This window comes from Ostrea edulis, chromosome 9, assembly GCF_947568905.1.
Source record: "Ostrea edulis chromosome 9, xbOstEdul1.1, whole genome shotgun sequence".
Classification (NCBI taxonomy): Eukaryota; Metazoa; Mollusca; class Bivalvia; order Ostreida; family Ostreidae; genus Ostrea; species Ostrea edulis.
The window spans coordinates 39,867,194-39,883,002 of record NC_079172.1 but is presented as its reverse complement, the minus strand read 5'-3'; the positions used below and the strand labels follow the sequence as shown (position 1 = coordinate 39,883,002).

Below are 15,809 nucleotides of genomic sequence, written 5' to 3'. Positions count from 1 at the left end.
CAAAGACCACGAAGATATTGTCAATGAGGAACTCTATCATATTTTTTATTTCAACTTCAGAGTACTTGTGCGTGGAATCAGAGTGGTGTTTAACAAAGTAAGTTTTTGAATGACTGATCACTAGATATGAATATTTCCGTTTTCCGTTTTTGTTGAAGAAGCAACTGTCTATGATGTCAAAAAGCCTAGTCTTTAATTTATCGTGAGGAATGGTCGTGTATAGTGTTGAAAAGTCATGTATCGAATCAGCTGAGAGACATCATCTCCATATGAGGTGATACTGAAATATTGCCACATAAAGATGGAGAGGCTAAATTCATCCATTTTGTCATAAAGTTGAGTTGTCAGTTTGCTTTTAATATCTATGTTCAATAAACTATTCAAATATAAAGTAGATATTATGAAAACTCAGTGGTATCTTTTATTTTGAGTTCACTTGGATATATCGAATCAACTTATGAATGAATGTGGGCATTGGTAATAGATAAAACGTCGTCGATATATCTAAATGTTGAGTTGAAGACTACCGCAAAATATTTTTCTTCTCATGTAGAAATTTATGGATTAATAAAATAAAATAGGTCAGCTAATAAAGGAGCACAAATTATACCGATAGAAATTCTAACACACTGTTGGAAGACCCGATCAACAAAACCTGCGTAGATATTGTCAAGAGTACTTGGGTGTAGAATCAGAGTGAAGTTTAAAAACATAATATTTTGAATGACTGATAGGCAGATTACAGTTCAAACTGATCATAAACCTTTGGTTTCATTTATGGAGACATCCATTCACGGCGGGCTCGTGATTCTATGTTCTGGCCTGGCATCTTACAAGTAGTACGTGATGTGACACTTATTTGCAGAATATGACTCACCCATCGTATTTCAAAACCCAAAGAACAGCTAACAATTACAGGTATTCATGAATACCAACGTCATTGTCACTGATCTATTTACATAGACGATCAAGAATTCCTCATTGTAGTAGATTATTATAGTAGATTCTTTGACGTTTTCAAGCATCAAAAAACCACCACTCAGAGTGTTATCACTAAGGCACAGGAATCATTTTCTAGACATGGCATTCCTGAGAAAGCGTCCGCAATATTCTAGATATGAACTTTGCCCTTCAGAGGAATCTTAAACACAATAGCACAAGTCCAATATACCCCCAGTCGATCTAGTAACATGCAACCATAACAACTACTATCCTCCATAGATAGGGAACTGAATTCAAGCTTTAACTTAAGATAATTGGAACTTCTAGTGAAGTCACTAGTTAAGTCAATCAAGAAACGTGAACATCCATCCATTTTCCACTGAGCGTATTGATATAAAGTGCAAGCATATAATAGGTCAAAATGGCAGATGAATTATTTTTCCTCTGAGTATTAACAGCATTTTCCGAAGAAACAAGATGTTTTTAATAATTATTTTTGCTCATCACTTAGGACAGCGGTCATGGAATTCAAAATTGACTGTTCCTGCAATTTTCAGCAGATATGACATGTAGGATACACGCATGTCATATCTTCTGAAAATTGACCCGATCATCCCCTAAAAGAGAGGAAAATGTTCTAATTATTGGCTGTCGAAAAGCGGCCTCCGTATATCACCTGAGAGATATCCGATGACCTCAATCGATATCAAACAAACCGCATGCCACTGAAACTAATTCTCTGCAGTTAACTTGAGGGGTAACTCTGTGTACAACATTGACTAAGACTCTCTGGATTTTCACTATGGAGTACAACTACCTCGGCCGTACCGGACTGCGTGTGTCCAACATATGTCTGGGGACCATGACATTCGGCCAACCACAGGTGGGTGCATTTTGAATATAAAACCAATTGATAAAAACACGGGAATATTAACTAAAGTCAAATCAAACTTAAATTCAATACAACATCTTGGATATCAGCTTTGCTAATCTTATAAAGTAATTCGAGTATTTACAAAAATATTTTTGAATCAATTCATTATCATCCCCATGTGTAATTCTCGAGCAAGTTCACGTTTTAGAACATCTATTTATTCAGTTTCAAGCTTATCATTTAAATCAGAATTATGGAAACTCAAAGGCTGCATGAAAAACCAGAGAGTGCTCTCCTAATTCCGAATTGTCTCTTAAAGTTCTTGTATTAGTAGATCGGCAAGTTGGACAAGGATGCATCTCACAAAGTCCTGGACCGATTCGCTGCTCTCGGTGGAAATTTCATTGACACTGCAAACATGTATACCAGAGGGGTATCGGAAAGCATCATAGGCGAGTGGTTGGTTAGGTAAGCATATATACCTGTGGGGTGTCCAAAAGCATCATAGGCGAGTGGTTGGTTAGGTAAGCATATATACCTGTGGGGTGTCCGAAAATATCATAGGCGAGTGTTTGATTTGCTTAGCATGTTTACTAGAGTGGTGACTTTAGGTATCATAAACGAGTGGTTGATTTTGTATAGGATCCCGCATTAAAATACATACAGACTTACAATATTATGCAGGAGATATTTCAAGGAAAAATTGCTTCACGATTAGAACATTCTTTTGACAGACAAGAAAGAGAAAATTTCGTAATTGCCACCAAAGTGAGAAGTCCAATGGGAGATGATGTGAATAACGTTGGTTTAGGACGGAAACACATCATGCAGAGCTGTGATGCGAGCCTTAAACGGCTTCAGACGGACTATATAGACCTCTATCAGGTAATATTAATATGGTCTGCTGCAGAGAAAAATCTAGGCATCTGATTGGACATTAAGTCGGAAGTATGATGCCATGTACCTTGACAAGAATAGATGGGATACAAAAAGGCCCCGATACATCCGTTTCGTAAAACATTTTTAGCATTTTCAGAAATTATTTGTGAATTCCATTACTTCATATAATAAAAATAGCTCTGCTCGTGACGTAATAATGATGTTTATCGTCTGCGTGTTTGTAAACAAACAAAAAACATGAGGTGATTTTTACATTGATCGCTCTGCAGTAGGACATATTCGTTATAAAGATTCTTGGTATGGGTATATGGACTCGCATTCCTTGTCATATTATATATGTATATATATATATATATATATATATATATATATATATATATATATATGTGTGTGTGTGTGTGTGTGTGTGTGTGTGTGTGTGTGTGTGTGTATTCCTGTGCTATTATAATCATTAAAAGGAAATGTGAATCCATATACCCTACCAAAAATCTATATAATTAATAATGTTCACGTGCAGTGCAAGTGTTATATCCCATGTAGTCCCATATATCGAGGGAGTGTTTGTTTTGGAGGGCATGTTCTCGTTTGTTATCTTAAATGTTGCTTATGTCTACATAGATAACACCCCTTTAAGTTCCTTGTAGATTTTGGTCAATAAATACAAGATGGAAAGAAAATCTACATCAGTCTAATCGTGGTTATAAAATTCGTAATTCTTCACATAGTTAGAAAATATACACATGATTAAAAGCGGATGCATGTATTGAAATAAGGATCTTATTGTATGTACAATTTTTGCTGTTTATTGTTTGATAACAGTTTTGTGTTAAAACCTTTATGTCTTGGGAGCTGATGTGATATGTCACAATGTACATGGAAGAACGTTTCTTCGACTAATTACCACAATATGTTCCAGCTAACTTGAAAAGATTGAAATCGATTTCGTAAATGAACAAGACAAATAAAACTGTATTGCTGGCGCTACGTCACACGCGGACGGGAAATTCAAAATGTGGACGGTCTTGTGTGTCTCTAAGGGTAGCGCCTACAGCGTGGTGTGTTGGTGTTTCAATGCACTCTAAACTCTTCTGTAACCCTTGTCCAGGTCATTCCAGATTCCAACACACCAATGGTGCGAGGACGATCAGCTGCATTAAGGCGAGGCATCACAATTAGTCAACAATTAATCAAATTACATTGGGGGATGGGGTGTTTATTTATATTTTTTGCCAAAATTCCAGAAAGCTAAATACAATTAGGTTTTTTATGTAGGAAAACGCAGAACCGCAACACATCAGTTGGGAAACATAAATTGGTTGCTAGGTGTCAAACTTCTTAGGTAAATTCATCGGATATCATTCGATATCGAAAACAGCAATACAACAGCTATTGTTACAAAATTTCAGTGCATTATTTGAAAAGTATCCAAAAGTGTCTAAAATACTACAACGCGCAGTTACTTCCCATCTCACCCCACCCCCATGAATATATATACTCCCGTTCACAAAAAATTGTTCACATACATCAAGATGACAGTCATTGTAGAAGACATAACTTAAAATTTGTACTTTTTTGTTATTGAATACAATGGTCCTGACCTATTATATTGTAGTTTACTTGTTTTAGATGAGTCTTAGTTTTAACAGATTCACAACTGGGACTTCGCCGTTCCCCCTGAGGAGTGGTTAGAAGCCCTCGGAGATCTGGTTAAGGCTGGTAAGGTGCGCTATATCGGAGTGTGCAACCTGTGTGGTTGGCAGATGCAGAAAGTGGTGGATCTCTGCAAGTCCGGCAGGTACCCGGCTGTAGTCAGTCTTCAGGTATGTGGATAAACCAGATTTAACAAGATATAAAGCATGCATGTTTTACGTTGGCGATAATAATAGTAACAATTTTGTATCCATTTTACAGCAACAATACAACTTACTTTGCCGACATCCGGAATTTGAAGAATTTCAAGTCTGTAAACAGGAAAATCTCGGGGTTTTACCTTGGAGTCCATTAAAAGGGTAATACTGTAAACTGGAGCGTAATACTGTAAACTGGAGCGTAATACTGTTAACTGGAGCGTAATACTGTTAACTGGAGGGATTCTTTATAAAACATCACATATTTCAAATATTGTAATTGCAATTAAAAGATTTATATCAACATTAGTTCTCTAAAGCGCTTTACAAATGTGAGAGAAAAGATAATATAAAACGATGTGCACATACATGTGAATAAAATATTCATAGTGTCAGAATTAAAATGTATAATTATGATGAATAATATATAGCGCCTAATGTAAGGACATATAAAACAATTCAAAACAACCCTTAGGAATAATTAAATACACAGAAAGGACATAAGTAAAATAACAAACTACAGTTTAAATGGCAATTGAAGTTGGGGTGGGTTTTTTGGGGGGCGGGGGTTACAAAAAATTTAAAAGATGTAACAGCATTGAAAGAGCTGTAATGTAAGAGCACTAAGTATGTAAAGCAATCACAAATTAAAAGCTAATCTAAAAAGATGCGTTTTGGGGTCCGCTTTAAAACTAGACCGTGAGTACATTTTCTGAGTTTAAAAGGCAGAGAGTTCCAAAGACTCGATGCAGTCTTATCCAAACGTCGATCCCCATATGTTTTCGTACGTGTCCGAGGTACCTGGAGAAGGTGTAGAGATTCGGATCTTAGTGATTGTGTGGGATTGTAAACTGTAATGATATTCTTTATGTAAACTGGAGATAGGTTGTTGAGAGATTTGAAAGTATGAAGAAGTATCTTATATTGAAATTCTGTATTAAACTGGGAGGGAGCCAGTGAAAATCTACTTAGAACAGGAGTAATATGGGCGTGTAATCTTGCAGCTGTGTTTTATGCCCTCTGAAGTTAATATTAATTCATTAAGACGAAGTGATGAACAGAAAGTTGCTGATTTATGTGTGTCACACATTTCACAAGCAACAACAAGACAACAATGAACAATATCGTGAGCTATGTCTGTTCAATGTGAAGCTTTTTTTTTCTTCAACAAAAGCTGTGGGATTTTTGGTAAAATAGTGGACCTTAGAATACTTTTATAATTGTGTCTTACCAGAACTAAATATAGCAGATATTCAATGCAAAATAAGTTTATTGTTTTTAAATTCTAAATAAACCCCGTTGTCTAATTGATATATCAAGCAGAAAATAAACATTTAGTATTTTGTGAACAATATATGCTTCACGTTCTCTCAGTTTGAGTACCTTGTCGTCGACAAACACAATTCTATCAAATGTTTTAAGCTGAAACTCTTCAATAATTCTTAACAATAAAGACGTCAGGCGGAAATATTTTATGATATAAACAATTTTTAGAAAACAATTCAAATGTTTAACGCAAAATGTGCATGTTTTAAAGAAAATAATGAGAGAATGGAAAATGTATTTGTATCCCCCAGTGATTCAATCACAAAAATATTTATGAAATATCAAACGAAATGTTTTAAGCCATAAAATATGTCAACAAACTAGGGATAAATCATCAAAATCATTCTATACTATATTGATAGAATCCTTCATTAGTACGAGTGTGGGATAGGGAAATTCCACCGAGGGGACAAGATTCGCAGTCTAGGACGAGGCTTTGTCGAGTCCTAGACAGCGAATCTTGTTCCAGAGGTGGAATTTCCCTATTTCACACGAGTAAATAATGAAGGATTATTTTTCTCACATTTTATCTACAGTTTAGTGCATAAATTTAGGAGCTTTGAGAAAATTCTAAATTATCAAAATCCTCATTTGAACTTCGAATCATTTAATAACTTTTAAAGTGATGACTTAACAACGATGCTGATTGGTTGAAAAACTCGTTTGATTTCTCTGTCAAAATTTCGTTCGGAGTTCATCTGCACTAAGCACGCGGGACTACTTTTCTCTGGAATGCATCTTCCCCGTTCTAATTTTAGCGCTATTTATAGATAGGGATTTTCCACACAAGCATTATATATAACGACATGCATTCGTTTGTTTTTTGTTTTTCATTGCTATAAAAAAAAAAAGCACAACTAAAGATATGAATAAAATACAAATTAATTTAAAGAAACAACATACATAGGCGATGACGTGGCAGAATAGTCAACTTGATGACGTAGACCACTTACTGGTAGAAGTAGACAGAATACACGAGGTCCGGTATGAATCATCTGCTTTACGAGATCGATAACATGACGGAGAAAGTGGCGACTTCTGATCTGGTAAATATTAATGAAATTGAAATGCGTTATATGGGTATCAGTCAACGAGTGCGTTTTAGATGGAGAGGTGTTGAACTTTTTACTCGATATTGAAATGGAACCGAGTTGCATTCCACCCTTCCAGTGTTCAACGTCTCCTCCAACACAATGCAGTATAAATCCAGAAACCACTTGTTATCTTCCTTTATATTTAATTCAGCTTTTAACTATTGCACCTTTAATTTGGCGTATAATCCATTTAAATCTGCACTGTAACTGTTCCTGACCTAAAAGCACAGCCATGCCGTTTTGTTGTTGTTTTCATTCTTACATATATGTATTCCTACGCGCCATTTCAAAAACGGTAATTCAAGCTTTTTGATGGGAGAAACTATTTGTTTTTCTATCTTAAAAACATAATTAAATGATAAGAAATAAAACTTATAATTCTTTGTTTGATGCATGTATTAAACGAAAAATTGGACGGAAAACTTTTTCATCAATGCGCTACGCGCATTAATGAAGTTTTTCAACCAATGTTTCGTTTGATACAAGTCATGCATCAAACAAAGAATTATAAGTTTCATTTCTTAATGCAAAAGCTAATTAGATAGACAGAAAGAGCATACCCGAAAATGGTTTACACTGTAAGTGTAAACTAAAAAAACTCAAGGTTGTCCAACAGAACGCTATATACATCAAAATTTAAAGATAACAATGCAAAATATTTTTACTTCACCGTATAACGTAAATCTTCACCGTGTAACGTAAATCATAGAAAATATATGACGTCACACTCAAATGACCCCCAAGCAGTGTGAGACAGAAAAATCTCACATGGCTGTTTCACATGAGTAAAGTCAATCTCACACTGGTGATAATGTGAGAAATATATGTATAAATTTTATAATATACAGGGTATACGAGTACTGTAAATGTCAATAAACCAGATATGGTAGCTTATGGCATTAATAACCGAAATGATACACTAAAAATGTCAATAAACCAGATAGGGCAGCTTCTGTCATCAATAACCGAAATGATACACCGTAAATGTCAATAAACCAGATAGGGCAACTTATGGCATCAATAACCGAAATGATACACTATAAATATCAATAAACCAGATAGGGCAGCTTATGTCATCAATAACCGAAATGATACACTGTTAATGTCAATAAACCAGATAGGGTAATTTATTTAAGTAGAAAACGCAGGATAGCTGTAATATTCGTTGTTTATTTGTTTTACGTCCCTTCAAGTATGTTTAACTTTTTTCGACAAGTCACTAGCTGTAAATGAAGTGCCACATTTAGAACTTTGCATATAGCTTAGAGCCGTAGCAGTGATTGTCATTCATCGTGGCATACCTGCCGCAAAACAGAACGGTTACCTTGATTTCAATCTAAATAAGATCATATCTTCTCTAACTCTTACACTGGAAGGTTAGAGAAGATCTGATTTTAATTAGATTGCCTTGATTTTTAAGATCTCCTCCGAAGACCAGCGACTCTAACTTCTAATTGTCGAACGTTTGACAAAGAGCAATCACTTCATATTTTTGTCTTAGGTATACGCGGCCATGGCACGAGTAGGATTCGAACTTACGGCATATGGTCATACAATTACGAAATGTTCTAACCACAGAGCCAACACGCCCGATATATACTGTGTGTATATAGCCAAAGTGTATAAAACTTAAGATAACTACTAAATCTTTATAACCAATGGTTGCCAAGTGTGTATATACATGTAACGGAAGGTAAATTAAAATAGTTACCTCGATCCTAGAACCGGTGGAATATACTTAATCTTTCTGATTTTTAAATCATATGTTTATAAGAAGCGCTGTTTGAATGAAAAACTATATATTCACGAATTACTTATAGATATCAAAACACATATTTCAACATTGAAATATATGGCTACAAAAACTGTACACTCGAAGATTTAAAAAAGAAATGGGAAACTTGGACAAATATTCTAAATATAAAGCGCTGATAGCATTTTACAACAAACCATACAGACCCTGACTATTTGAATTCTTGACACTAAGGATTTATCTTGTATATAATCTCAATGCTTCTAACTATGACAACTCTTATTATTTAATTACCTCCAATTTATGACAGCCTTATGTTTACTCTCCAACCATGTCAACCTCTCTCTCTCTCTCTCTCTCTCTCTCTCTCTCTCTCTCTCTCTCTCTCTCTCTTGTATATTGTTATGATATGTACATTGTGATGAATTGACTCAGTATTATGCTTAATGACTATACTGCATTGTGTTGAATTTTGAAATAAATATTGTCCAACTAAAAAAAAATGAGATAGTTACAACATGTATAACATGAGCTAGCTAAATATGTATTTAACCTGAGATACCTGATATATGTATTCAACCTGAGATATCTGAAATATGTATTTAACCTGAGATATCTGAAATATGTATTTAACCTGAGATATCTGAAATATGTATTTAACCTTAGATTGCTAAAATATGTATAACTTAAGGTAAATAAATATGTTTACATTCATGGCATCAGATAGATGTGGTATTTATTTACCTAAAATAGTAACAACATGTATACAACAAAAGCTTGCTAAACTATTTATTTAAACAATAAAATGCTGTCTTTGTTGTTTTATCGGATGATGAAGGTAGCTAGCATTGCAGAAAAAATGCAAGACCAGCGGTTTTCTGCAATAAATGATACCTTCAACACCCGATGAAACAACAAAGAAAGACATTTTATTGTTTATATTCATACTTTTATGTATTATTTAAAGATATACTAAAACTAGAATTAAGATATAAAATATCATATGGTTGACCCATTTGTTACATTTAATGGAACAGCCAATGCACCCTTTAACCTTGATGACACTCCATATTTGGTCATGATTTTGCAGACAGGTGGTACTAGAAAACCGGATCGAACTTGTTTGCAACATACATGTATTTATTGCATTATGAAAGCAATTTCAAAAGAAATAGAAGAGAAAAGATTTAGTGAATGTAAATGTATATATGTAACTTAAGATAACCATATGTATATACATGTAACCTAAGATAGCTACCTACCATATGTTAAAAAACAAATTATAATCGTGATTCAAGTCACAAACTGCAATTGCAAATTCGTGACTTTTATAAAATGTGCCTTGATTAGACTTGTGTGTGTACGGAAATATACATTTAATCGGTCCATGTCTGTTTTATCGTTTCAGTGGAATGCTTACTGGTAAATATAAACGTGGTACAAGACCTAGTTTATCGGCGGGACGGATTGGACTCGTTGCTCAAGATGAATCAAAGGCTATGCAGATTGCCCCGGCTTGGAGTCAGTACGAAAATAATGAAGATTTCTGGAAGCTATTAGAAGCCATGGAGAAGATTGCCAAAAATTGTGGTATAGTTAAAAGAATGAATATTCATATAGCAATATACCACCATTACGTGCATATGATGTTTACATATTTCTATTGATTCGATATCTACGAGCTTGTACTACGAATGATAATATTTTAATCGCGGCACGCTACTGACAAATAAGTTGATGTTACAGGGGTTTCAACAGTTTCATTTTAAGTCAGCATTTCGCAAATTCTATGGTAGTTATAACGATCTACTTTACCCATACAACCTATCATTGTTCAAATGGTGTCTGACGTGTTTCATACCACTTTACATACTAAATTTGACTAAGGATTACTTCGTTTATCTGATCAAAATATAGGGTCAAGGCGTGCGTGAACGGCCACCAAGGGATGCTTACTCCTCCTAGACACCTTAACCCAGCTCTGGTGTGTCCAGGGGCTCGTGTTTGTCCTACTCATAATTTTGTATTCTTTATGGGAATTGTGAGATTGATAACTGTTTGTTTAATATTTTCACTTTTTCAAATGCATAGAAACACATCTATGTTTTGTTTGAATACGTTAAAGTTTGAAATGCAATTTTCATATCGTGGATTAAACAGTATCCATGATTATCATCATGATGTATTTTGGAGTTATTCAGAAAGCAGATCCGAATATTAAAGAAATGGCTTTAATTCTAGGGCATATTATACGAGATTTCACATCCCCTGGGTTTTAACTCTAGGATGGGTCCAAATTAGTCATATCGCGTAAAGGCTACAAATTTCATGTTATTTAAATAAAGTATTTCGTCAGTATGGTAATTTATGGGGGTATTAAAGATATAAGAATACATCTTCGTCAATACAACCTCGCATTGGGTCAAATGCTGTCTGACGTGTTTCATACCGATTGTTAAACCGTTCTTGGCACACTGATTTGACTGCGGATAACTCTGTTTACCTGATCAGGATATGGGGTTCACGGCGGGTGTGACCGGTCAACAGGGGATGCTTACTCCTCCTAAGCACCTGATCCCACCTCTGGTGTGTCCAGGGGTCCGTGTTTGCCCAACTATCTATTTTGTATTGCTTGTGGGAGTTATGAGATTGATCACTGTTCGTTATCTTCACCTTGCATACTATTGCTGAATATTAGAATCCGGAACAGAATTTTTCTAGATTTTAAAGTCCTTCGGATTCGTGATACTTTTAACTAATACTCAGGTGGGCGATAAGGCCGGTGGGCCTCTTGCTTTGTACACCTCAGGGAGAGTTGTAGGTGTTCCGTGCATTGTGACGTAAATGTAATTATTTCATCACATTATGAACACGCGAAATTTACAGACTGAAGACCATATTTCTTTCATCATACAAGTAATATATTTGTTTCAGTACTTATTTCATATAAATTCTTCATTAAAAACACTTTATAAAATTTCCGTAACTTTGGTATCCTTGAAAATAAAATCAATCCGTGATTCTTAGATCTCACACTACCAGAAAATGGAAGAAAATTCGCCTTCAGGAGCCCATGTTTCAATTTTCAGATTTTATTACCATAGCAACCAATTTTCAAAAATAATGTAAGCTTCTTGAATGCACACATATGAAAGATTTCAAAGGTCAATGATAACATCTGTTGTTAGCCTGGAAGTGGGTTGAGATACACTCAATTACCTATCATCCTGGAAGTAACACATCATCAAAGATGAGGGAAATCTACCTCTTTTCAACCCCTCGTCATTAAAAAGAAAATGGCAGTATAATAACAGATTTCAACTTTGGGCAAAAATCCTAATGTTTCCAACAAGACCAAATTTGCAATAGGGTCCTTGATTCCTTTACAATATATTTTACATCAAGGATGCAGCATGCTCTTTTCGACTTGCCGTTTAAAGTGAAGGTAGAATTGGTCATCAAGAAGTCCAACTCTCATACATTTCACAGTCACAGTTTCGAATCCCATAAAAAGGCAATTGATAAATGCAGAGTGGCCACCCCCCTATAGTAATACAGATATCAACAACAATGGAACTATAAATTCTATGAAATACTTTTTTAACATATTGTATTTAGATTTTAATCCTGATCAAAAGTTAGCTTTCTATTGGCAATTGGCCAGGAATATTGAGACTTTATATGTTTTGTATGTAATTTCCGTGGTTGTCTGTGTTTTGTCGACCGACCTCCTACCACTTGTTATCATGTGCATTATCAATAATGAATTTTAATAAATGATCTATATTATACATCATCACGTAAAGCCGGAAGTATATGCTTAAATGTCTAAACGAAAAAAAAGATAATTATAAAATACAAACGCATGGGGGAAATAAATTTCAAGTCATTTAAGGGACAAATTGAGTCCTTGATTTCTTTGAAATTTATTCAGATATGCAATAGTGTTATAGCGTGTGTGTTTTTAAAAAAAATAATAATAATTAAACGAATGCATGTATATCAATGGTTTAAAGCATGTTCGACAAAGGATAAAATTTCCTATACTTCTGTGCATTTTTTCATAGATCATTATCAGTTCATTTTCTTATTCATTTTAATAATACTTTTTAATCCTTTGAATATAATTTACTTCTTGATGGAAACTTGACTCACTTGAGTAGATCGATATAATTTATGGCATTTAAAGTTCTAAAAATGTTGATATTTTATATCATTTCTTATATCAATCATTGTTTTTTCAGTTTAATGAAAATCAACAATTTATTTTAACACACTAGAAAGGAATTTTCATTACGTTACACGTCAATTTCCCATATTTATGTACATGTAGCAATATTCCATTATCACCTGCATATGGTATTTATATATCGCAACTGTTTCGATACGCAAGAGTTTGTTCCGCGTATGATCAGTTTTTGAATTGAGGCAAGCTACTAACAAATAAGTTGATGGTGCAGGGGTATCGACAGTCTCGTTCAAATTCAGCATTTCGCAAATTCTATGGTCGTTATAACGATCTAGTCTGCCAATACAACCTATCATTGGGTCAAATGCTGTCTGACGTGTTTCATACCGATTGTTAGGCCGTTCTTGTCACACTGATTTGACTACGGATAACTCCGTTTACCTGATCAACATGTAGGGCTCACGGCGGATGTCACCGGTCAAAAGGGGGTGCTTACTCCTCCTAGGCACCTGATCCCATCTCTGGTATATCTAGGCTTCCGTGTTTCCCCAATTCTCTACTTTGTATTGCTTAGTCTTATAGGAATTATGAAATTGATCACTGTTCGAGATCGGGGTCAAAATTTCTCGTAGTGTTGTTGACAACATGAACATGCATTCATAGAGTACTACGGACGATAAGGATATATTCAAAATCATTAGGAAATAATGAATGAATAATTCATTCTACAGTAAGATTAATTTTAAATTTACCATCATAGAAAAAAGACTTCTAAAACGTGGGATGTAAATCGCAAACGTAAGTGCTACAGCTACGACATATCTCATAAAACGTTCGTATACGTGCCCGTGAAAGCTATTGTAAACGTAATAATAATAATAATAATTGGTTTTATATCACGCTTTTTCCAGCATATGCTGCTCAAAGCGCTTTACAATGCATTATTACCCTAGCAGACCTTATATCAATCTAGAAGTTTCTCAGCCTCCTAGGAAGCATACAGTGCAAGCTGCCAATACAAGTGCTAGAGCACTAACATTTTAACAATATTTTTCACTGTATATAGGCAGGTACCCCTTTTACACTTGGGTGGAGTGAGGAAATTCATGTAAAGTGCCTTTCACAAGGACACAACGTCGGCCTTGCCGCGGCTAGGTCTCGAACCCACGACGTTTCGGTTGACAGTCTGACGGCCTAACCACTAGGCCATCGTACGCTTACGATATACGATAGTTAGTGAAAATGCCTCCAGGTTATTAAAAATTAACCTGCGTTCCTTAATTTGAATTTGACCAATCAGAGACTAGAATTCAATAAGAATTAAATCATAGGATCATATACGTACATTTAAGATCTTAGTTTGTGATAAGCATCTATTTAAAATTTATAAAATACACTTTAAACGATACCTTAGTTTTGACGATATTTTACATACGGAAATGAAACTAATGCAATATGGTTTTGTCGATTTTTACCATCAGGAAAGAGCATTCCTCAGGTAGCAATCCGGTGGTTGCTTCAGAAGGACGTGGTTGCCTCTGTTATCATTGGAGCCAACTCCATTGAGCAACTAGAAGACAATATAGGGTCGGCAACAAACTGGCGCCTCTCCAAGGAACAGGTACAGCTTACATACTTATATCCCTTTTGTTGTCCATGGCATGGTGAGGATCTTCGTCTGATTGATTAACTATGAATGTTTCCTATATAACAGTTTTATCTTCCTTTTGTGTGCAGTATATCTGAAAAGCACAACTACTTGATGATTTAAATATTTCGAGTAAAAACGCTAAAAAAAAAAAAAACTACACCTCGCCATTTTTTTCAAATCCTAAAATTACCCGATTATAATGATATAAGCTTTGATATCAAACATATAATTTTGTACACGTGTATTGATATCAATTATCATTTTAAAGTTATCATTTAGGACTGTATGATATCAACATTATACGTCCGTAGTTATTTCCATTATCTAGTTATGGCATCCGAAATACAATAAACTGTGCTAAAATGCATACATTCTATGCATGCATGGTCTATAATGATTTAATTTTTTTTTATCTCACATGTACATTGTATATCTACAACTCTAGAAATATATTTCAGATGGATGAACTTGACACGCTCTCCAAACCGGAAGTCCCATACCCATACGAGATGATGTGGCGAATGAACACTAACAGAGTGAATCCGTATCACCCAGCTCCGCTCGTAAAGAATACTGACGGGTAGCTTCGTCCTTGTGAGAAGTTACCAGCATATGAGAACTCATCTCTACTTTCATCATATGATTTATTTATCAATGATGTCAATATGTAAAACAAATAAACTATTTTAAAAAATGGAATATGTTCACTACATAATTATAGCCTATATGTAACTGTGAAATAAATTTCGAGATACTGTTACATACAATTCCGGGAATGAAGCACTATGGCGCCCAAAGCATGCGCATTAGCCGCACAACACTGGTATATGCTGTCATCCGAGGATGCTAGCAGTAATTTATGATTTTATTTATCTTTATGAGATTTCGATATGGTATCAAAATAGAAAATTAATATCACTATTGTATATCACCCCTGCCTGATCCTGTGCTAAGCTGTGCTTAACAACCCTACACGTTAAACGTAATTTAACGACGTCCAAAAACCTTCACTACTACGACCATGTAAATCACACAGAGGTCTAAATTTATAACACTTCACCTACATCTGGTGACGTCTCTATATGATTTAACATTTCTCCTACAGCTAGTGACGTCTCTATATGATTTAACACTTCTCCTACACCTAGTGACGTCTCTATATGATTTAACACTTTACCTACAGCTGATGATGTCTATATATGATTTAACACTTCTCCTACAGTTGACGATGTC

General features: G+C 34.9%; 1 protein-coding gene across 1 annotated transcript; it reads left to right on the top strand.

The window, feature by feature from the left end:
• The first annotated feature begins 1,597 nt into the window (after nt 1-1,597).
• Nucleotides 1,598-15,272, top strand: LOC125660485 (1-deoxyxylulose-5-phosphate synthase YajO-like). Its single transcript, XM_056149179.1, has 8 exons — nt 1,598-1,825; nt 2,151-2,284; nt 2,551-2,701; nt 4,363-4,536; nt 4,628-4,725; nt 10,145-10,326; nt 14,407-14,546; nt 15,035-15,272. The coding sequence occupies exons 1-8, from the start codon at nt 1,745-1,747 to the stop codon at nt 15,158-15,160; spliced, it is 1,086 nt and encodes a 361-aa protein (XP_056005154.1). The 5' UTR covers nt 1,598-1,744; the 3' UTR covers nt 15,161-15,272.
• Nucleotides 15,273-15,809: the final 537 nt, after the last annotated feature.

Excerpts from the sequence above, each read along its gene's own strand:
- LOC125660485 (XM_056149179.1), top strand. The coding sequence starts at position 1,745 with ATGGAGTACAACTACCTCGGCCGTACCGGACTGCGTGTGTCCAACATA. Across the intron at positions 1,826-2,150 it reads TGACATTCGGCCAACCACAG|ATCGGCAAGTTGGACAAGGA; the intron begins GTGGGTGCATTT and ends TTGTATTAGTAG. Across the intron at positions 10,327-14,406 it reads GAAGATTGCCAAAAATTGTG|GAAAGAGCATTCCTCAGGTA; the intron begins GTATAGTTAAAA and ends TTTTACCATCAG.